At 44.2% G+C, this 24,226-nt stretch overlaps 2 protein-coding genes across 5 annotated transcripts in view; both read left to right on the forward strand.

Moving 5' to 3' along the window:
• Positions 1-5,217: 5,217 nt before the first annotated feature.
• Positions 5,218-6,417, forward strand: LOC122448695 (spliceosome-associated protein CWC15 homolog). Its single transcript, XM_043480217.1, has one exon. The coding sequence runs from the start codon at positions 5,347-5,349 to the stop codon at positions 5,935-5,937; it is 591 nt and encodes a 196-aa protein (XP_043336152.1). The 5' UTR covers positions 5,218-5,346; the 3' UTR covers positions 5,938-6,417.
• An 8,612-nt stretch (positions 6,418-15,029) lies between these two features.
• RALGAPB (Ral GTPase activating protein non-catalytic subunit beta) overlaps positions 15,030-24,226 on the forward strand; it is an 89,340-nt gene continuing 80,143 nt past the window's right edge. For 2 of the 4 annotated variants that reach the window (XM_043478772.1, XM_043478773.1), the window contains exon 1: positions 15,030-15,268. The gene's annotated coding sequence lies outside the window, so the exon portion shown is untranslated. The remainder of the gene's footprint in view (positions 15,269-24,226) is intronic. The other 2 variants (XM_043478774.1, XM_043478775.1) reach the window with 1 other exon arrangement.

Genomic DNA, 24,226 nt, shown 5'->3' on the forward strand with positions numbered 1-24,226 from the left:
ACGGGCAGGTCTTCCAGTTTCCACTCACTGAGACTTTCTACCTCACACACTCCTGAGGCCTGACCTGGGGATGAGATGTAGAATTGCGAATTGCCATGGGTTTGAATGATCCCAAGTGCTCTGGGGGCTCAGGTTTCGGAGAGAAGGGAGCTGTTAAGAGTTGTTGACAGAGAAACGTTTGCACCAGGGCTTTGGAAGGATGAGGGTGGGCTGGACGTAGAGACAGAGTCAGGCGCTGAATTTTTCCAGGAGGGCAGGAGAGCCCTGTGCTATGGGGTGGAAGTACATGGGGTGAATTTAGGGAGAGGGTTTTGAGCAGGAGTAGAAGAGGGATGTAGTAGGAATAGCTGCCCTCGGGAGGACTCTGGGGGTGTGGTGGGCAAAGGCCAGGTGTTGGGCTTACATAAGAGTTCATGGTTAGTCAGAAATCCAAAGTGTATTGTGACTTCCCTGGTGGTCCAGTGGTTAAGACCATGCTTCCACTGCAGGGGGCACAGGTTCAATCCCTGGTCAGGGAGCTAGGATCCCACATGCCATGCAGTGTAGCCAAAAAAAGAGGACATGTTTTTGACCATTTAGCTTCTTCACTTTCAAATTATAAATGATGCTCACCCCAACCCAGCCTCTTAGGTCTGCCTTCTGCCACCCTTGCCCACCTGACCCTCAGCCCCAGGAAAGGTCTCCCACTGTCCAGGGAAGACACCTGGGGCCTCTTCATGGCCCATGGTCTGTGTCCACCCTCATCTCACAGGTCACACTCCAGAAGCTCCACATGCCAAGCCATGCTACTACATAATGTTCCTGACCACGCCGCCACTTTGCGAGCCTGTGTACACGCCTGGAAACCCCCTTTCATTTCAGATGGTTGCCTGACTCAGCTTGTGTCACTTCCTGCAGGAAGCCTTCACTGGCTAAACCACCGCCCAGCCTGGATTCCCTGCCCTTCCTTTCATTCACATCAAGAGTCGGTTTTGTGCACAGTGGGCTTCTCAGGTTCGATCCCTGGGTCAGGAAGATCCCCTGGAGAAGGAAATGGCTTTCATTCACATAAAGGGTCAATTTTGGGCAGGCCTAATTCTAGGAATCAGTAAATGGAAGAAGGCAGAAGAGCAAAAACCCCTGACTTTATGGTGCTTCCATTTTAGAGGACAGAGACAGACCATAAAGTATTAAAACGTCTAGTATGCTAGAGAAGGACTAAGGGAAAAAACAATTGAGCAGAGAACTAAGACAGGAAGCCTGAGGGCAAGCTGGGGGTGTGGCCCTTTGAGTCTGGAGAAGGCCTCCCCAGGAGGTGTGATTTGAGCAGAGTGAGGGGCGCTAACCTCCGAGTGTTCTTGTGCACCAGCTGTCACAGCATGGACTGGGGCTGGGAGGCATCTTTCCTCTGGGATACAGGCCCGGGGAACGGCAGGACTATGGCTACTTAGCAACATCTGCCATGTGCTGAGGGTGGCAGCCGAATCAAGCTGGGGTTAGCTAGTCAGACCAGGCTGTGTGCATCGGGAGGGCAGGCTCTCCACTGTCAGCTTGGGCCCCTTCGCCCCACCCCCATCCACAGTCATCACCCAAGGGCAGGCCTAACCTATGACCTGGTCAGGGAACTAAGATCCCGTGTGCCATGCAGCGTAGTCAAAAAAAAGGACATGTTTTTGACCATTCACTTGTTCACTTTCCAATCATAAGTGATGCCCACCCCAACTCAGCCTCTTAGGTCTGCCCTAGGTCGAGGACCAAGAGCAGTGCTAACCAAGCCAGGCATGTTTTCCTTTTGAGCTGACTGTGTCATGCGTGCTTGCTCACTCTTTTGCAACCCTGTGGACTGTAGCCCAGCAGGCTCCTCTGTCCATGGGATTTTTCCAGGCAAGAATACTGGAGTGGGTTGTCATTTCTTACTCTTGGGGATCTTCCCAACCCAGAGATCGAACCTGTGTCTCTTGTGTCTCCTGCATTGGTGGGTGGATTCTTTACCACTGCGCCACCTGAGTTTGTCAAGAGCCTGAGTAACTGCTTGCAGGAACAAAACAAAACAGGAAGAGATGGAGGATTTAAGTCCCTTTAACAGCAGAGTCCAAGACTTCCCTGGTGATACAGTGTTTTAAGCACCCACTTTGCAGTTAATGGGACCTGGGTTCAATCCCTGAGCTGGGCAGATTCCACAGGCTGTGCAGCAACTAGGCCCACGTGCCCCAACTATTGAGCCCAAGTGCCTCGGAGCCCATGCCCTGCAACAAAAACCACTGCAACGAAGAGCCCTTGCACCACAAAGTAGAGGAAGTCTGCGCGCAGCCACGAAGACCTGGCGCAGCCAAGAATAAAATAGAGCCCGGAGGTGCAGAGAGGTGAGCTCCTGTTGTAGGCAAGAGAGCCACTTCTGGAATTCCTACAGGGACAGGATGAGATTCCAATTTCCAAACCACATTCATACTGCACAAGGCCTGGCTCTGGAGTCAGAGCAGCTCTCAGACTTGATATGAGGCCTGGGGTTCAGCTTTCCCTGAATTTTTACAAGGTGTGGTCGGTCATGTGACCAAAATTCCCATCTTTTTCTTTCTAAGAGCCTTTACTTTCACCATCACTGTGCCATTAAATGAGTCTCTGCTGATAACAGCCTATAGTGTGTTACAAGCATAGTGGCTGACACAGGTGAGGAGCTCAATGTATATTTAATGAAGGATGAAGCCAGTGGTGGCCTGGACCATGGGTACAAGGAATAGTTCACCAAGGCCCCTCTGTTTCTGTCACCTCAACTGCCATGTCACCAGGATACCTAATTCCACCTACATTAGGAAGAAACCTAGGGAAATCATTAAGAGCCTGTTGGATTTTTTTTTTTTTTTTTTTTGGCTGTGCCCTGCAGCACTCGGGATCTTAGTTTCCTGACCAGGGATCAAACCTGTGTCCCCTGCAGCGGAAGCACAGTCTTAACCACTGGATCGGCAGGGAAGTCCCAAGAGCCTGTTGAACTCTGATGTTGTCCCTTAACTGTTGTGGGGCCTGGAGCACATTATTTTGCCTCCTTGAATCTCAGTTTCTGGCTCTGTAGTTTGACCATTATAAGGACCTACCACAAATAGTAACAATGAAACAAGATGATGCCTGCTAAAGGCATAACACAGTACCTACCTAACACTGAGTGCTCTGTACACATCAGCTGTTTTTGATGAGTCTGTCTAGCTTGCTGATAGTTAAAAATGAATAACAAATATAAAATGTCATTATGACAGACTCATCTGTTAATGTGACACCATGAATACTTACTTCTGTGTAGATCTGCAGGCATTCCAGTGGGGCTGGTGTTAATCATCTCTATCATGGAATGAACTTTTATTAAATTCCATGTGCTATACTAAGTGAGCCTGTGTATATAATTACTTCACTTAATCTTCACAACCAGCCAGTGAGGTAGACTTAATTATCCTCCATTTTATAAATGAGTAAACTGAAGCTCAGAGAAATGAAGGGACCTGTCTCCCTTCCAATGAGCAGCCCAGCTGGTTTCCATCTCCTAGTGTATGAAGTAGTGAAAAATGTTGCAGGCTGATTTCATAAATAGCACAAGCATACGAGGTTGTCAGATGCTTGTTTGTACTGGAAAACTGGAAATTAGGATATTTTACTATTCCCTCCATCTGTTTCAAATTATTGCCTATTATCCAGTCTTCCTAAAATATTCCGCATTCAAACCACCAGTCTTGAGTACTGAACTTGTGAACCTGAAACATACAGAGACGATGGGCATGTTTCAGCCAATGCCAAAATATTGTGTGCATCTCCCTTATGGTTGTGTCTGAAGCAGGACTCGTCCTAGCTCTTCCAAGCTTGAGGATACTTTTGCAGGGTACGATTCAAGTGACCTAAGAACAAGGATTAGGGTCAAGAAGAGCCATGAGGGCCTTCCCTGGTGGTCTAGTGGTTAAGAACCCACCTTCCAAAAAAAAGAAAAAAGAACAAAAAAGGAAAAAAAAAAAAGAACCCACCTTCCAATGCAGGAGAAGCAGGCTCTATCCCTGGTCGAGGGACTAAGATCCCACATACCTTGGAGCAACTAAGCCTGAGTGCTGCAACCACTGAGGCTGCACATTCTGGATGACTAGAGTCCCTGCACCACCATGCAAGGTCCCACATGATGCAATTAAAATCCTGCATGCTGCAACTAAGACCCGGTGTAGCCAAATAAATAAACAGTTTTTAAAAATACAACTAAAGGTTATTTTAAAAAAAATAAAGAAGACCTATGAACCTAACAGCAAGAAGCAGAGACATTACTTTGCCAACAAAGGTCTGTCTAGTCAAAGCTATGGTTTTTCCAGTAGTCATTTATGGATGTGAGAGTTGGACTCTAAAGAAAGCTGAGCACTGAAGAATTGATGCTTTTGAACTGTGGTGTTGGAGAAGACTCTTGAGAGTCCCTTGGACTGCAAGGAGATCCAGCCAGTTCATCCTAAAGGAAATCGGTCCTGAATATTCACTGGAAGGACTGATGCTGAAGCTGAAACTCCAATACTTTGACAACCTGATGCAAAGAACTGACTCAATTTGAAAAGACCCTGATGCTGGGAAAGATTGAAGGCAGGAGGAGATGGGGACGACAGAGGATGAGATGGTTGGATGGCATCACTGACTCAATGGACATGAGTTTGAGTAAACTCCGGGAGTTGGTGATGGACAGGTAGGCCTGGCGTGCTGCAGTCCATGGGGTCACAAAGAGTTGGACACAACTGAGCAACTGAACTGAACTGAACTGAGCTGACCAGAGACCCTGGTGAAGCCACTGGTGGGAGTTATACATAGTAGAATCAAGCCAGGAGAATGGAGAGCTGGGAGAATGAAGTTTCATTTGTCCCTGCAAAAAAAGTCTGAGAATCGGAATACAAGGATCAATAAGAAAGTTTCTGCCCTCAGGGCTTCCCTGGTGGCTCTGCGGTAAAGAATCTGTCTGCAATGCAGGAGACACGGGTTCCATCCCTAATACAGCAAGGTTCCATAGGCCATGGAGCAACTAAGCCTGAGTGCCTCAACTGTTCAGCCTGTGCTCTACGGCCCAAGAGCTGTAACTGCTGAAGCCCACGAGTGCCCCGGAGCCTGTGCTCTGCAACAAGAGACACTATTGCAATGAGAAGCCCACATACCACAACTAGAGAGTAGCCCACAAAGCAACAAAGACCCAGTACAGCCAAAAATAAATAAATAAAATTATATATATATATAAAAAGAGGTGTCCCTGGTCTCCGGCTGGTCATCGAGAGCGCAGCGCCAAGGCGGCTCTGCAGAGGGCCGCCCCTCGCCCCCTGGGATAGGGGAGAAGAGTCAGCGGGTTCCCTGTGATAGCCTGGAGCATAAAAGATGACAACAGCAGCTCGGCCAACTTTTGAACCTGCAAGAGGTGGAAGAGGAAAAGGTGAGGGTGATTTGAGCCAGCTCTCAAAGCAGTATTCAAGCAGAGACCTACCCTCTCATACAAAGATAAAATATAGACAGACCACTCAGGATGCCCCTGAAGAGGTTCGAAACCGTGACTTCAGGAGAGAGTTGGAAGAGAGAGAGCGAGCTGCTGCAAGAGAAAAAAACAGAGATCGGCCAACCCGAGAACATACAACCTCCTCTTCAGTGTCAAAGAAGCCCCGATTGGACCAGATTCCTGCTGCCAACCTTGATGCAGATGACCCCCTAACAGATGAGGAGGATGAAGATGAAGATTTTGAAGAGGAGAGTGATGATGACGACACTGCAGCTCTTCTTGCAGAGCTGGAAAAAATTAAAAAAGAAAGAGCTGAAGAGCAGGCCAGGAAGGAACAAGAACAAAAGGCTGAAGAAGAAAGGATTCGTATGGAAAACATTCTGAGTGGAAACCCTCTTCTTAATCTCACTGGCCCATCCCAGCCTCAGGCCAACTTCAAAGTTAAAAGAAGGTGGGATGATGATGTTGTCTTCTAGAACTGTGCAAAAGGTGTAGATGATCAGAAGAAAGACAAAAGATTTGTAAATGATACGCTTCGATCTGAATTTCACAAAAAGTTCATGGAGAAATACATTAAATAGTACAGTTTTATGTGCTGAATTGAAGGCTATAACATGTAAATGATCTGACTTCATTTTGATTTATTTTTCCCTCCCCACCCATGTCTAAATTGTGTATAGGCTTCCCTAATTTTTAGTTCCAAAGTATCTTTTCCTTTATTGATTAATTACTTGGTAAGGACTTGGGAATTGGTTTAACCCAGTTTCCATCTCAATATTTCCAGTCATGTGTTTTCTCTTAAATATGGGAAAAGAAACCTGCTTATAACAAATATTTTTAATAATCTAAATAGCCAAATCTGTGTCCCCAACTTGTTTGTTGAAATGTATGCAGCTAATAAAACATTGCATATTTTAAAAAAATAAATAAATAAAAAAAAATAAAATAAAAAGAAAGTGTCTGCCCTCCCAGGGATCACATACAGCTTTAAGTTCTATTTCTAGGTATTTATGCAACAGTCACTGTGTGCGGGCCTGGCTCTAAGATGCACACAGAAACCCTGAGCAAAGCTGAGGAGGGGCCTCATGGAGTGTACAGTCTAGAACATTACATGCCACACATGTAATTGACAATTTAAACAAAAAAAAAAACCCTAAAATTTTCCTAGGCACTGCATTAAAGAAATAAAAAGCAGATGAAATAATTTTAGTGATAGATTTTATTTCATCCACTACATCAAAAAATACTGTCATTCCAAAATTATAATGAAGGTTAAAAAATGATTGAGATGTTTTCTTTTTTTTCCCAAACTCAATATTGGAAATCTGGTGTGCATGTTATGCTTACAGCATGTCTGGGTCATGCTTATAGCACGTGTGGCTGGTGGCTACAGCACAGATCTAGATGATGAGGGGCTCAAGGCTAATTCCATCAAAGAAGAGTGTTGCAAACATGCCTCCTTTACTGGAAGACCGCTGCATCTTGTAGGGGCCTAAAAGAAGCTGCTCCAGCCTGGGTTTGCCATCCCCTGGTATCCCTCTTCCTTAGCTAGTCAGAGTGGGGCCAGGTACAAATCAGGCATGCCTGATGGAATGCCTGAGGCATGTTCCTGAGCTTTCCTGAGGCAGGATGCCAAGTTCTGCAGTGCTAGCCCAGCACAAGCCCTGCCTCCCAGTGTTAACCTCCGTGTGCCCGAAACGCGTTCATTCAGTTACCACTTGTTATTGAGCACCTACTAACTACCAGCCTCTGTGCTAAGTAAGCAGTGGGAACACACACCAGTGAACATAGATAGCGGACAGCTCACAGTACCATCATGATAAACAAGTAACCCACAAATGAAGAAAACATTAAAAACTAAGACAGACTTTCCTGGTGGTCCAGTGGCTAAGACTCCAAGCTCCCAACATAGGGGCCCGAGTTCAATCTCTGGTCCAGGGAACTAGATCCCACACTGCCACAACTAAAGATCCTGCATGCCACAGCTAAGACCTGGCACAGCCAAATAAATAATTAAAAAAAAAAAAGATCACTAACTTGGGAAACAATGCAAAAAAAGAACAAACTATAAGAATGCTATGGAGGGCAAATGACAGGTGTTGTGAGTCTAAACAGGGATACCTGACCTCTCGGGGGTCAGAGAAGTTCTCTCGGAGGAAGTAGAATTAACTGGGCAGAGGAGGAGTGGTCTATGTGCAAAGGCAGTGTCAGGGATGCTGGGAGGTGCTCTAACATGGCCATATCCACTATTGTGGATAGTGAGTGCCACAGAGGTTTAGGGCAGCCACTTGGAGTGGATGGGAGAGCCCTGGCTTCAGAGTCACACAGACCTGGTGCAACTCAGCCAGAAACTTGGGTGACAAGTTTCAACTTGTCTGGGCCCCAGTTACCTCCTTTAGAAGGACATGCATGCTTGCTCAGTCGTTTCAGCCGTGTCCAACTCCTTGCGACCCCATGGACCGTAGCCCCCCAGGTTCCTCTGTCCGTGGGATTTTCCTGGCAAGAATACTGGAGTGGGTTGCCAGGCCCTCCTCCAGGGGATCTTTCTGACCCAGGGAGCAAACCCATGTCTCTTCTGTATCCTGAATTGCAGGCGATTCTTTACTGCGGAACCATAGGGGAAGCCCTTAGAGGGACATGGTGAAGATTAAACAGAGGGATGTATGAAACTCTTGATTTACCAGCTGCCCTGCCTCATTAAATTATTGACCCTTGTTATTATTTATTGAAGGGTCTTCTGCACCATATCAAGAAGATGGCCAAGTTTTGTGTTTGTTTCCTTGTCTTGGGGACTTTGACAGAAAGATGCCCTGGAGAAGGAAATGGCAACCCACTCCAGTATTCTTGTCTGGAAAATTCCCTGGACAGAAGAGCCTGGCGGGATATAGCCCATGGAGCTGCAAAGAGTCAGACACGACTGAGCATGCACATAGGCATCACAAAGGGGACTTTGGAGTTGAAAGTTCTATATTAGAAGTGTTTGGAGAAGTAGAGGAAGAGCTCTCCCCTTTAATTTTTTCCTGACTTTATTTTTACTAGAAAATTTGAATGATATGATTAATAGGCTTGACTTTTAAAAATGAACATTTTATTGGGTTGACCAAAAAGTTCATTCAGGTTTTTTCATAAAAAATTATGGGAAAGCCTCAATGAACTTTTTGGTCAACCCAATGTTTTTGAATAGTTTTAGATTTGCAGAGAAGTTTAAAACCTGGTACAGAGCGTTTCCATGTATCCTTTAGCCAGGTGTTCCTAATAAGCACATTTGTCAAAATTAAGAAATTAATATTGGTATTAAATACTATTAACTCCAAGCTCAACTTGGTTATCCCCAGTTTCCCCACTCATGTCCAATTTCTGTTGTTGTTGTTGTTCAGTCGCTTGGTCATGTCCAACTCTTCGTAACCCCATGGACTGTAGTAGCACACCAGGCGTCCCTGTCCTTCACCATCTCCCGGAGCTTGCTCAAACTCATGTCCATTGAATCAGTGATGCCATCCAACCATCTCATTCCTCTATCGTCCCTTTCTCCTCCTGCCCTCAATCTTTCCCAGGATCAGGGTCTTTTCCACTGAGTCGCCTCTTTGCATCAGGTGGCCAAAGTACCAGGATCCAATCCAGAATACCACATTATATTTAGTCACTATTTTTTCCTTATTTTCCTTAACCTCTATTCTGAAAGAGTTTCTCAGTCTTTCCTTATTTTTCATGGCCTTGACTGTTTTTTTGAAGAGTGTTGGTAAAAGTATTCTGTAGAATGTCTCTCAGTTTGGGTTTTTCTGATGTTTTCTCATGATTAGACTGGAGTTATGGGTTTTGGGAAAGAGTATCACAGAGGTGAAATGCCACTCTCATCATGTCATATCAGAGAGTACATGACATCAGCATGCTTTATCACCTTGATTACTTGGTTAAAGTGGTTGCTGCCAGACATCCCCACTAACTATTTTTCCCTATCCATACTCTAGTCTTTGGAATATAGGCTTAATTTTGATAGATATTTTAGAGAACATATTTAGAAATCTATGCTCAACGAGAGAGTTTATCTCTTTCTCAAGCACATTTGGAATATTTACAACTATTGACCACGTTGTCTGCTGCAAAGCAAGTCTCAAATACCAATGCATCAGAATCACACAGATTAGAATATGTGACTACAACATAAAGACACACAAGCAAAACGTCAGGGCTTCCCTGGTGGCTGAGTGGTAAGGAGTCTGCCTGCCAATACAGGAGACATGGATTCTATCCCTGGTCTGGGAAGGTTCCACATGCTGTGGAGTGGCTGAGCCCATGCTCTAGAGCCCGGGAACCGCAACTACTGAGCTCACGTGCCCTAGAAGCTGTACTCCACAAGAGAAACCAAAGAGAAGCCCGAGCGCCGCAGCTAGAGGTGTAGCCACGTGCACAACCAAAACAAACAAATAAATAAAGACAATACCTTAAAAAAAAAAAAACTTTAGACAATGCTTAGACTTTAACCATAATGAAAATACTACATATAAAAACTTGTGGAATGCAGCTAAATCGGTATGTAAGGAGAAGTTTATAACTGCAAACGACTTCATTGAGAACTTCTCTCCAGTAAAGGGAACATGTGACTCAGCAGCCAGTAGACTTCCCTGCGCTGTGGACAGGAGTGTGGACAGGACTTCAGAGGGTTGCCCCCCAGTGTTCTGGTCTTGGGCTCTCCACCAGGACGTTAGCCTGGAGAGCCCTGACAGAATCAGAACCACAGTAAAACACTGAGATTGAACTGCCCACCACGTCCGAAAAGTGGAGGTACAGAACAGATTCTTTTCAATTTTACAGAGAAAAGGGATGAGATGTGTTCCCTATCGTAGCTTTGTGAAGTAAGTTGGCCTTGTGGTTTCTGTCAGAGGTGTTAAGGGAAACCAGAGTTTATGTTATATTTGATTTAGATCCGCTAAAGACATTGCTTTGTTGGGAGCAAGCAATTTATCATTTAAAAAAAGCTGTCCTTTCCAAATCCAAGACAGACAACTTCCCAGTAGTGAAAAAAGCCACACAAAAATACACGTTTAACCTCTTTTTAAAATAAAAATTTCTGAGTAATGAAGTTTGCTCCAGTGTTACAGGTGTTGCCTGTAAGTGCTACCTTTTTTCAGAGTGTGCCGCCTCCTTATAAACATCTCACCACTTCTAATAGACCCTCTGCAGGTTCTGCTCTCACAGGTTTAGCTGTGTTCCGCTTGAGGCGAGTCAAGACTGGGAAATACAAAGCTTCACAAAGACATCAGTGGGAAGAGTGCACTGGCATTGCAGAGCAACATCTCAGAAGTCCGCAGAGGAGACAGGCATGGCCGCTTTTGCCAAAGGGAGTGAGGTGACCATGCCGGTGGCCAGCTGGGGAAGAGACTGCAGAATACACAGAGTCAAGGCCATCTACTGCCCTTCTCTCCACTGCTCTGGCTGCAGTAGGTCAGAGAGGCAGTGTGGTCTGAACAGAGCGGTGCAAGCCAATGCCTGGGCCCATGCTTGCAGCTCAAGCATCCGCAGGGGACTGCTGGTAGCTCAGAATCTGAAACCCAGCCTGGTTTCAATGTGAGTGAGAATCATCAAAATCAGCATGTTAAAACCATTTTGGCAGCCCAATCGTTCACAAATTGGTGAAAAAATTACTGCACCAGATACCAAGAGTGAGGTCCTCGCCAGGCTGTCCACTTGGAACCACAGCTGGCTATAAGGCTCATGACATAAGTCCTGCAGTATCTCAGGGCATCTGGTCAACCCACACATACATGAGAGAAGGGTGAGGGGTAAGATAGAGGGTCGAAGAGTTCCTTAAAGAGAAGAAATGGAGAATGAGACCCACAGGGGATGGATGTGGTCTGGGACTGCTTAGTCCTGCTTGGATGGCACTTCTGGCACTGGTCAGTCCCAACCACTGGAGGGAGCCTTAGAAAATTTCAAGTTAGAAATTTCTGGCTAACAGACCCCTCATGGGGACTGGTCTAACTGGGGCACCTGACCAAGATGGCATTGTTGTCCTAAGAAAAGCACTTAGAAAACTTTGAGGAATACCAGTCCAAAATGAAGTACTGCTTGAAGCACAGGGTCTGGGGCAGGGTACCCCTCGTTGTGCTAAGTCGCATCAGTTGTGTCCAACTCTTTGCAACCCTATGGACTATAGACCTCCAGACTCCTCTGTCCATGGGGATTCTCCAGGCAGAAATACTGGAGTGGATTGCCACGCCCTCCTCCAGGGGATCTTCCCAACCCAGGGGATCTTCCCAACCCAGGGATCAAACCCGTGTCTCCTATGGCTGTTGCACTGCAGGCAGATTCTTTACCGCTGAGCCACCAGGGAAGCCTGGGGACGTCTTGCCCAGGTCTAATAATGGTTACTACCACTACCAATGGATATTATTCATTAAGACTTTAACAGTCCAGCAAGAAAGTGGGTTCAGTGCTGAGCCAACGAATTTTCCACCCACTCATCTATCTATCCAATAAATGTTCACTGAGCACCAACGCTGTGCCAGTATTGTGTTAGGTTCGGGAGAAATACAAGTGGGTCTTCTCAACCATTATCTACACCAAGCAAGTTCAGCTCAACTAAAAAAAGAAAAAAAGGAAAAAAGAAGAAATTGGCTACAGACAACATACTTCTCATACATCTGTTCAGTTAACAACTTTTCTCAATTATGGCTCTTGAAAACTGTCCCAGTTACTATGATTCCATACAATTTACCCTAAAACTTAGTGGTTTAAGACAATGACAATATTTATTTTGCTCAAGAATCTGCTGTTTGGGCTGAGGTTCTCTTGTCTTTGTTCTGTTTGATTTTAGGTGGGCTGGCTTGAAGCCTGGGGACTGGAATCATCTGAAGGCTTCCTCATTCACATGTCTGGCCATTGATGTTGTCAGCTGAAACATTCTCAAGTTGTCAGCTGAAACATCTCCATATGCTCTCTTCCTGTGGTCTGAGCTTCCTCCCAATATGGTAACTGGGTTCTGAGGGTGAGCATTGCAAAAGAGGGTAAGCCAGGTGGAAGCTGTATCCTCTTATCCTCTTTATGACCTAGCCCCAGAAGTCACAGAGTATTGCTTCTGCCCTATTGGCTATAACAGTCACAGCTGCCAACCAGACTCAAGGGGAGGGAGTATGGATCCCATCTTTCAGTGGGAAGATGTTGGTTCCATTGTAAGTACTGGGGGATAGACTATGTATATTGGTGTCATCAATTTAGGAAAAAAGTCTGCCAGAAAAGTTGATGTAACTGTTCCATTTCAGTTTCAGATGATAACTCCCCACTTTATTCTACTTTTATAGTTAGATTTACGATGGAGAACCAATCTGTTTTGGAGAATCCAAATGTTTTTACTACATAGCATTTCACGTCTCTTCAGTCTATTGTGTATGCATACTTTTCCCCACGTTTCAAAGTGTTCTGATATTTAGGCTTCATTTTCCCTCAAGGTGCCTTGTGTGTGCTATAATTTTATTTTTATGTTGGTTTAAGAGAAACCCTCAAAGTTTTTTTAAAAAACTGATTATGAAAAAGGTGCAGAAATATCACCTTTAAAGAATGACTCACATGCATCTTTCCTCCACCTCCCCTGCCCCCACCTAATATTAAATCTTATCTTCTTGGTCAGTGTATTAGTCCTTACACCTTACATTTTATGTAGAAGTCATATTAGTCCTTATATCTTACATTTTATGTAGAAGTCATATTCTTAATTTAAGATTATTTATTTATTGCTTATGATTTTTGTTTACATTTTTTCATTGCTATATTTTTTGTTTAAAATATTTAGGTGTCTTGAGTTGGAATTAAAACATTTTTTTCCTCATCAAAATTAATGGAAATATAATTTTTTTCATTTATCAGCTTTTCACTTAGAGGCAGAATTTGCAGGAATGAATTAAAGTCACCAGGTAAGAGACAAGATTATTTTCATCAACTCCCCAAAGGCTCTGACAGGTTCCCAGTCCTCTATGTCTGTCATTTTTCCAGTTTCTATCATCCATCGCTCTTCTAATTTGTCACCTCCATTATTAGCCCCTTACCTGTCTGTTATATTACAGGAGTTCCATATTTATTATGTTAGGAATGAGTCTGATTGCAAGTAACTGATAACTAAAAAAAAATTGTGATCTAAATAAGAATCTCCCCCCACCCCCCACCCATTCCCCTATAAAACAGGAAGGCAGTCCAGGGTTTGTGCAGCTGCTTGAGTATGTCCCAAACCAGGCTTCTTTTGTCCTTCTGTTTGACCTTCCCTAGCACAAGCCTCCTCATGGTGCCAAGATGACTGCAGTACCTCCAGGTGTTGTGCCTCAGTTCCAAGCATGAATTAGGGGAAGGGTGAAGCTCACAAACTTCTCCAAAGAGTTCCTTTTTATTTTGAAAAGGAAGCTCTCCCTTGAGACTTCTACCTATATCTTATTGGCCAGAACTTTGTCTTACTGCCACTCCCAACTGCAAAGGAAGTTGGGAAGTGTGTGCTTTGCTTTCCAGCCTCTGTAGTTTAGAAAAGCAAGTTTAAGTGGTTGGAATAAATATTGAGAGCTTCTCATAACATTTGCCACGAGGTGTTTAATTGAAATGTATAGCTATGATTCACAAAGTGACCTAGATATAGCTCTCCTCTAGCTACTTTCGTGTGTGTACAAAATCTTAAACACTCTTTTCTTTCCATGAGGACTCCACTTCCTTTGTCACTCTTTGCTCCATGGTCTCTTCTGAGGGTAAGGAGGAGGAGTCAGCATCTTCTATGCTCCATTCTGCTCTTTTAGATAGTGACTGCAGCGCTATTACCCTGATCCCCACCTCTCTGAATATCAAGGACAATCTCAAGGCCAGGTTCTCCCTCCTCTTCTCTTTCAGCCCTAGTTTCCTCTTCTACACTCTCAAGGCACTTGAGCTGTTATCTCTCTAATGGCATTTATCACTTTCTTCATTGAAGCTGAAACCAAACGATTGGAAGTGGTACTGTTTACGAAACGTGTGGTGCATTGTAGGTGCTCAAATTGGTATCTCTTGCTATTATTACTACTAGTAGTAATGTCTTATTGCCTTTATCAGACTCAGCTCCTTAATGACAGGCTCTGAAGTTGATGTCTGATTCATCTTGGTAACTCACATCTGGCCTGGAATTGTGCATTGCTCATAATGCTATAAGGGGCGGGGGGAGCGGTAAAGGCCACATTTCAAAAGAACGGTGCTGTAATGGTGGGACGTGAGAAATTCCTGGAACCTGAGTAGGAGCTAGAAACTTGCAGAGAAGACCTTACTTCGTTCGTATCAAAAACAGGCAGAGTTCCGACTGATTCGTACAGACGCAGGTGGACCGCCTCCCCGCCCGTATTGCGATGAGGTAGGAGTATCCGTCACTCCACTCCTGCTTTTCTAGATCCGGAAAAGGAGGAGGGACTATGTCCCGCGCGCGGCGATCTGGGATAGCTGCGCACGCGCAGCTTCCGGCTCCGTGTCTTGGGAATTATTTGACGCCGCCGTCTGGGACCCGCACAAGTCTCTGATCAGGCGTGCCGCGCACGCGCAGTGGCCGAGTCGGCTCGGGGAGTTATTTGACGCTGCCGCCCCTGGCAGTCGGAAGTTGCCTGAGCAGATCCCAGCCGGCCGGCCCGACTGGCCTTCGTCGTCCCCGGGCGCCGTGGGAGAGTCGCTGACGAGTGGACAGAACGACCGCCTGAGGACAGCCGGCCAGGGCAGCGAAAGCGCCGGTCCTATGGCGCGGGTGGCGTGAGGCGGAAGGCCGAGTGCGGCCGGCGGCGGCGCCCACCCCAGCGATGCGGGCCCCGCCCGTCGCCTCAGGTAAGCGGGCGGGCCTCCAGGTCTCGGCCAGACCCTCCCCTCTTCTCCCCTCAGGCTGGTCCAGGGATGTCTAAGCCTTGTTTCTCGGCCCCGGAGGCTCTAAAGGCCCGGCCTTCGGAAGCGCATCTCATTTTTTGGGGGGGGGGGGGACCCACGGGGTCCGTGGGAGCTTGGCCCAGGAGTCGGTGGCCTCTGTCGGGTCTGCTCAAACCCGGGGTGGCTCTTGAGAGCTGCCCTGGCCGGGAGAAGCTCTTTCCTGGCAGCCTGGGGGAGGGGGCGGGTCTGGAGGGGAGCTAGACAACTCCGGCGAAGAATCTGGTCCAGCAGCAAGGTTGGTCGAGTGGCTGCCGCCCTGTGGGGACGATGCTGCCCATTGTATGGTGACTCTCGAGGAGGAAGAGTTAATAATGAAGATGAACAATTAGCCCTTCTTTAGCGCTTACTATACGCCGGGCGTTGTGCCAGGCCATTACGTTCACCCCATCCAAGTTAACAACAACTCGGTAAGGGAGGATGATTATCCCCATCTTCCTGATGAGGCAACTGAGGCCCGTAATGGTTAGGTGACAACTATGCCCAAGGTCACAGAGCTGGTAAATTTGACTCCAGATTTAAGTTCTTAACTATTAGGTCAGTGGCTCTCCAACTTCGCTGCACGTAAAAATGACCTGGAACAGCTTTTAAAGATTTCTGATGCACAGGTAACAGAGCCAGGCCATTTAAATCAGCGTGTCTGGGAGGGGAGCTGGGGGGCGGGGGGCGGGGACGACGCCAGACAGCGGTATTTCTTAAAGATCCGCACCCACCCCCACCCCCCGCCGCCGTGAATTCAGTGTGCAGCAAAGTTTGGGAACTGCTAGATAATTTTGCATCTCAAGAAAACGTTTCAGTGTTTCTCCAGTTTAACTGTGTAGGATAATCTTCTGGGACTTTTTTTTTAAAACTCTGGTTCCACCCGCAGATAATCTTTTCATTAGGCTCATTGCACCTTGTGAAAGCCTATTGGGGGTGGGAAGTAACTTTCTGTGCAGGATTTCCTAGTCAGCTGGACCTTTTAAAGTGCCTACATCTCCTGCGAAACTGTTACCTTTCAATTTTCCTAGATACACAGTACTCACGGATATAGTGTCTCTGATCTCAGGGTCTTGTTTGCATATGTTGTTCTTTGCCTAGACTGTCCTCTTTGGTTTCTGCCTGCGCCACCCAAACACACACACTTCTGCTGTTTTCTTACACACGTGCACGGAGCCTTTTCTTCCTATCTTTGGCTGCATAACTCCCAGCGTTTTTAACCTTCAGGATGCCTCTATCTGTGACCCTTCCCCTCCAACCCCTCACTCCCAACAACCTTGGGTCTTTCCTATCTGCTCCTTAGCATGATCCTAATGAAATTTACCAATGATCTTTCTATGCCATATTTCTCTTTCTTCTGCTAAGATTGTGAGCGACTTGGACCATCTTTTCTCATCTCTGGATTCCTCCCAGTGCTTTGACATACAGACTCAACAAAGGTTTTACTGAATGGAATGTCTGAGTCCCTCTTATGCCACATATTGCATGCGGCAAACAGATCCTTCTCTATTTTCATATTTGCAAAAGGTGTTTGGTAGTTCTTAGTCTACAGAGTTTTGCTCTTTTTTGCTTGAAAATACTCTAGTTAGGTTAATTAATTTCCCCAAGTTGAATAAACACATTGCATTCTTAGCACTCGAATTGCACTAAGTTGCACACTTAGCACTTAGGGACACACTTGAAAGGACTATGTGCAGTCAGCATTGGTTGATTTTTAATATCTAGTTTCATCACAAGCAGATACAATCAGTTCTGTAGTGGAAACCTTTTTTATTGCTCTTAGACTTTTGTCTGTGTTCCCTGCTGAACACTATGCTGTCCAAAGTAAGTGTTTAGTTATCATCCACTCAGTGTAATTGGGCTTTCCTGGTGGCTCAGAGGGTAAGGAGTCTGCCTGCAATGCAGGAGACCCGGGTTCGATCCCTGGGTCGAGAAGATCCCCTAGAGAAGGGAATGGCTACCCACTCCAGTATTCTTGCCTGGGAAATCCCATGGATAGAAGAGTCTGGCAGGCTACACCCCATGGGCTCACAAAGAATTGGGTACCACTGAGCAGCTTAACACTTTCAAATGTTACTACCTTGTTGGCACTTGGTAAATACTAATAGATGGAATTGCTGCTGATAGTTCATCCTATTACTGGGAGGGAGAATTTAAGAAATACTTAACAAAGATTGAAACCTTGATGTCAGAAGAATTGACAGTATATATTTATTACAGAATGCCTGAACTGCTATTGTCCAACATATTTACAAATTATAAAGGAAGGCAGGCTGGTAATTCAGATTATATTTGTTCTTGGCTAGTCTTAAAACCATGTAAGGTTTATAAGAGTGAGTGAGTATGTGTGTGAAGGTCATTATGAAGAGGTTTTTTGACAATAAAGATTTTATTGCAGTTAAAGATGGTGAAGTATAGGGACTGAATAAAAAGCACATTTCATGTAATGGCGCTCTTTACATTATACAGATTGTTATAGAAAGATTTTCTTGGTTCAGTTTTATATTGTTTTCTCAAATTTTAGGCTAAGGCTAATGTAGAAACTGATGGAATAATTTATGTTAAATCCAGATACTCAAGAAACTTGCCCTTGTTTCTCTGATCAGATGTCGCAGAGTATCCCATTCTGGCCTCAGCACATGAAAGAAACTCAATCTTTAAGCCTCAGGTTTAAGTCTCTAGTTGATCCCCAAGAAAAGGTGAAAAACTACACAGACTCAGTTGAAGACCAAAAGTGACTGTAATCATGAGAGCCTGAGGACTAGAAATGATTCTTTTAAATACGAGGTACCCATCGGAGTTAGTAGATGCGTTGCCTGACATCTGTAAAGACCTTTCAGATAGAACACATTATTTTCTTTAAAAAAAAAAAAAAAAGAATACATTATTTTCTTTGGTGCAAGCTGATTAAGAGTTTTAGAAATAAGGTACATGGAGTTTAAGTTTTTATAGATGAAGAAAGTTGGTAACTTGCTCAGGACTACATGGTTGGCTGTAGCACATCCAAGACTAGGATGCAGGTCTTCTTGCTCTGTACACAGTATCCCCTTCCACCCTCACGCCTCTCGTAAGAGGATGTCTTGTTTCTTGTGTGTGTGTGTTTTGGGGATGGGGGAAGTGGACAGCGTAGTGTGCTATGGTTGAGATACTAAGTTAGATAAATAGTGGGTGCTTTTCATCATATGACATGTACTTTGCCGTATAAACTGGGGATGTTACGATAAATAAGACACAGCTCCTTTCCTTCAGGAATCTATAGTCTAATAAGGGTTGTAATAAAAGTAAAAGTGTAGTATCTAAGGCAGCTTTGCCAAATAGAAATTTCTGGAACTGTTCTATATCTGCACTGTCCAATATGGTAGCCATTAGCCACATGTGATATGGAGGACTTGAAATTTAACTAGTGTAACTGAACTGAATTTGTAATTTAATTCAAATTTAAGTAACATGTAGTTATGGTTACTGTATTAGAGCAAGTGTGAGACATCAAAGATGAGCATGAGCATTGTGGTGGTGATGGGGACAGGCAGAGTATTCTTTTGGGAGGGGGGTAGGCTAGCAAAAACTACCTGTTTTCACTTTTCGGAAGAAATGCAGGCAGAACTTGTCTCTCTCTCTTGTAATTCAGGCATATTATAGGATCCCTAACAGTAAGAATCTGGTGTACAGGTGAATACATTCCTTTTTGGCCAAGGTTGATTGATATTTGCCATGGTGGTCAACAGGACTACAACAGAAATATGAAATATGTTCTTTTTGTCTTTGTTAGTTATAAAAGTTCTATGCGTGACCTTGAACACATGTATGTGCCTTAAGATCCAGCATTTATTTACTCAGTTCATTTATTCAGTGTTTTGGCACCCTATACCCTATTTTTCCTTAGAGAAATAAAGCATGCCTGATAGTGTCTATCTTGAATTTGTACTACTCAGAGTATGTTGACTTACGTTGCTTTGTTTGATCCTTCTCCCAAGTCACTGTAGCTAGGTACTGCAGGTATTCTCCCTGTTTTAGAGGTGAGGAAACTATGACAAAGAAATGCCAAGTGACTTGTCCAAGGTCATATGGTGAGGTGCAGAGTCCGAACAAAAGAAGGAGCATTGGACTTCACGGCAAGAGGTGGAATTTCTTGTCCAGCTCACCTGTTGCTTGATGTGACTGTGAGCAAGTCATAGTGGCTAGTGACATCTGTCTTCTTAACTTCCTGGGCTTGTTACGGAATTAAAGTGAAGTAACGTGAGAACTTTTTGAAAATGGTCAATTGTACAAAGGTGCATTGTTATCCAGCACGATCTGCAGTAGTTTTTTTGTTGTAGGCTGTTCCCTTCATAAATCATCGCCTCAGTTATCATATTGAATGCTACTGTATCATGGATTTATTCATCGTGGGTTTCTCTTCTTCACTATGAAACTTTTTCTTGAGCAGCCATTGTGTCGTATTCATGTTTGCCTCCCTACATGTTAGGACAATATCTGATACGTAGCAGGTGTTTTATAAATGTTTGTTCAATGAAATAACTGATGTATGAATTTATTTTACAAAGTTAAAAACAATTGTTTTCTGTAATTAGATTTGAAGTGCCTTAGGAACAAGAATGATGTTTATTCATTATGATATTCCCCATGCTTGGTGTATAGAAGGCATGTAATAAATATTGGCTGAGTCAGTTGATGTAATTAATGCCAGACTGTGGTCTTAGTGTATCTACCACCATATTGATCATTTTGGTAATTTGTCAGTTAGACCAGACCTTCATGTTACTCTGTGGTAGTTCTTACAAGCCATAAGCTGTTACCTAGCACACAATAACCTGACATTAGAAACATCCAGAGATTACCTAGAAAGTGGATATGTGTACAGTTGGGAAGGATATTAAGTGATCTTCAGGGGGGCACTGTCATTTTTGCCTTCCTCCTATCTGGTAAAAAATCCATCTGCAATGCAGGAGACCCTGGTTTGATTCCTGGGTTGGGAAGATCCGCTGGAGAAGGCATAGGCTACCCACTCCAGTATTCTTGGGCTTCCCTTGTGGCTCAGCTGGTAAAGAATCTGCCCGCAATGCAGGAGACATGGGTTTGATCCCTGGGTTGGGAAGATCCTCTGGAGAAGGGAACAGCTACCCACTCCAGTGTTCTGGCCTGGAGAATTCTGTGGACTGTATATAGTCCATGGGGTTGCAAAGAGTCGGACACGACTGAGCAACTTTCACTTTCAGTTCAATATCACATTTACTTCTGGAGTGTTAAAAGTGGAGACTTTGCTGCTAGCAGCTCAAGTTAATAGCCAACAGCCCTGACAGCTGGGAAGGAGACTCATAAGAACCTTAACATAGCAGTCAAAGCTCTCAACCATCTGACTTCAATTATGTCTTCCTATTTCACCACAGCGCCCAACCCTCCCTGCCATGTTCCCATCCTTCCTGCCCTTCCCTTCCTCAGTGTATCAGACATACTGGAGTCTGCTTTTCTGCTGTCCCCTCAGCCTGTGTTGGATACTTCCATCAAATTTCCTTAGTAGGAATTCAGTTCCTGTTGTGTTATTCCTGTGATAAAATTAAACGTTTTCTCATCTCTGCCCCCAGTTTTTACTACATTAATTTCAGATCTCCAGTCCTAGTATTCATAGTCTTTCATAATTATTATCATTATAATTATAATAATGAACTTATTCCATAAATTCAAGATAAGTCACTGCTTATCTTGAAACCCTACTGCCTTCTGTATGTAGCTTTCTTTTCTGCCAGTCTAGGTTTTTAGTTTCTGATGCCATTTTTTGCTACTTGACACAAGTGTCCTTCCTCTTATATATTAGCTGCCCCTTCTGATCTTTTATCCACTGCATTTTCTTATCTCTGTTAAAATTTATAACCTTCTTTCATTACCCAATTCATATGCCCCATGTACTGTAGTCTTCCCTGATCTTATCCTTTTGTTTTCCAGCTCAGCCTTTCTTTCATCCAAAAGTAATCTTTTGTCCTCTAAACTTAGAAAATATCTTGCCTAAAGCTTTTCTTGTTTTTTTTTTTTTAAGGGGGTGGTCAGAACTTGAATTTTTTAACTTATGTTAGTTATTTATGTATTTTTTTAACCTCCTCAATTAGACTATAAACTTATTGAAATAGTAACCAAGTCCTAGTAATCTGTTTCCTTCCTGATCTACTGCATTGTACATAATAGATGGTTATTAACTGTCTATTGAATAAGTCAACTTGATGCCAGTGTCTGAATATTTGTGTGTATGGTGAAGTCTACACATATATACTTACCAATTCTTTGACATGTTGTTCAGTCACCAAGTCATATCTGACTCTGCAGCACGCCAGGCCTCCCTGTCCCTTACCGTCTTCTGGAGTTTGCCCAAGTTCGTGTCCGTTGAATCGGTGATGCCATCCAACCATCTCATCCTCTCTTGCCCTCTTCTGCCTTCAGTCTTTCCTAGCATCAGGGTCTTTTCCAGTGGGTCAGCTCTTTGCATCAGGTGGCCAAAGGATTGGAGCTTCAGCTTCAGCATTAGTCCTTCAATGGGTATTCAGAATTGATTTCCTTTAGGATTGACTGGTTTGATCACCTTGCTGTCCAAGGGACTTTCAAGAGTCTTCTCCAGCACCACTGTTCAAAAGCATCAGTTATTCGGTGCTCTGCCTTTATGACATGAAGAGTTATTAATTAGGGGCTTCCCAGGTAAAGAACCCACCTGCCAGTGCAGGAGATGCAAGAGACCATGGGTTTGCCCCCTGGGTCTGGAAGATCCCCTGGAGGAGGGCATGGCAACCCACTCCAGTTTTCTTACCTGGGAAATCCAAATCCCATGGACCAAGGATCCTGGAGGACTACAGTCCATAGGGTCACAAAGAGTCAGACATGACTGAAGTGACTTAGCATGCATTCATGCTATTAATAAGAACTTATTATATCAAACTGTACAACAGTTCTACTCAGCTAAAACTACTCATATTTTTTCTGTGATCCTTCTAATTTTCAGTCATGAATGTTTTTCTCGTTGTAATCATGATATATACATCCCCCCATACATGTTCCAAACATCTTACATGTCTTGATTCTCTAATCACCACAACTCTAAAGTGGGCCGTTATCCTATTATTCGCATTTTACAGATAAGGGTGCTCAGATGCAGAGGTAGAGTAACTTTTGTAAGATTTCTTAGCTTGCAGGTGGTGGAGTTGGGATTTGAATATAAGAAGCTTAGTTCCAGAGTCCTGGCTTTTAACCAGGACTATTTGTTTAACTATATGTTTAACTCTTATTTGTTTTCATGCTTCTTATCTCTATGTCTACATTATAGTATATAGAGTTAATATGCCCTAATTATGAAGGTATTCCATTATTGATGGACAGTTAAATTATGCTCACTTCCCCATCTTAAGTGCAATACAACAGTGAATGTCTAGTGCATTTCTCTACTGAATTGTTTTTATGAGGATAAATAAGTGATATTAATATTACGGCGTCAAAGCACCTGATATTACTATGTCTCCTACTGCTGCTGCTGCTGCTAAGTCACTTCAGTTGTGTCCGACTCTGTGTGACCCCATAGACGTCAGCCCACCAGGCTCCCCCGTCTCTGGGATTCTGCAGGCAAGAACACTGGAGTGGGTTGCCGTTTCCTTCTCCAATGAGTTAAAGTGAAAAGTGAAAGAAGTCGCTTAGTTGTGTCCAACTCTTAGCGACCCCATGAACTGCAGCCTACCAGGCTCCTCCATCCACAGGATTTTCCAGGCAAGAGTACTGGAGTGGGGTGCCATTGCCTTCTTCCATTTCTCTTACTATGTATTGTGAAAACATTCATGCTGTTCTTGGGTGAATGGTTAGAAAAATGGCATCAGCCCGAGGTGCCTTACAGATGTGTCCGTTTAGTGGCAGGATAGAACTAGAAACGGTTCCATAGTGAGTGGGCTAGGCAGTCAAGGCCCAACAGGATTTTTGACTTCGGAGAGGCTGATGCTGATATGAACATCCCTGTCCAGGAGGACCTAGACTATGTAGCACTTCTGGTTCCTAAAACTGTTGACGTTCTTTGAGATCTCTGGGTTTGGTGTTTGGACAGCCTGAGCTGTCCAGCAAGAGGAGTTTCTTAGTTGTGTGTTTGAGAGCAGCTGACCCCTGACAAAACCGAGTCCAGCAGGACTTAGCCTGCCGGATCTGCCACGTTACACTCGACCCTCATCTTTTTTCCTCCCCTAATGGCAGCAACCATGAAACCAAATGATGTTATAGGACCTCCACAGATAGATTATAACCCCAGGCCCTGGGGCAGAGATGGATTAGGGTAACTTCCAGGGTGGCAATGGCCATTCATAATATATGCTTCCCTACCTTCCTTCCCCAAGAATCATGCTAATTCAGTTATCAAAACTAGCATATGCTTTTATCTTTGTTCAGAGTCATAAATTGACCCATGGGTTCTTTTTAGCTTGCATCCTGTTTTGTTTTGTTTTTTAAACTTGAGTCAGCTGAAAACATTTAAAGAGTAGACTTTACAGAGAAGTACAAATTTTCTCTGTGTCTCTTGAAAAATTGGGTTTGCATTCCTTAAGGGTAATAGTTGGCTAGGGCTGAGTAGTGACTGTGCCATTAAAGAGAGCTTTAATTCTCTAGTTTGCCACAATGCCCACCCTACCTACTTCACAATTGACTGTGTTTAGTTTCCTAGACTGTAGGTTTGCATCATTCCCAGACCTAATATTTGGTAATGACTGCTTCACTGTGTTGAAATTAACACATAATATATAACCTAACAATACAGAAACTAAAAATCTGTGAAACTAACAGTAACAAATTAAAACCATGAATTAACTATCCTTCCGATAAAATTGGTATTTTAGTAAAAATGCTCAGGTCCAGCTATCCTAGAGGACATATAAAGTG

Source organism: Cervus canadensis, chromosome 10 (genome assembly GCF_019320065.1).
Source record: "Cervus canadensis isolate Bull #8, Minnesota chromosome 10, ASM1932006v1, whole genome shotgun sequence".
In the NCBI taxonomy this organism is placed as follows: domain Eukaryota; kingdom Metazoa; phylum Chordata; class Mammalia; order Artiodactyla; family Cervidae; genus Cervus; species Cervus canadensis.

Coding starts and splice junctions, on each gene's coding strand:
- LOC122448695 (XM_043480217.1), top strand. CDS start 5,347: ATGACAACAGCAGCTCGGCCAACTTTTGAACCTGCAAGAGGTGGAAGA.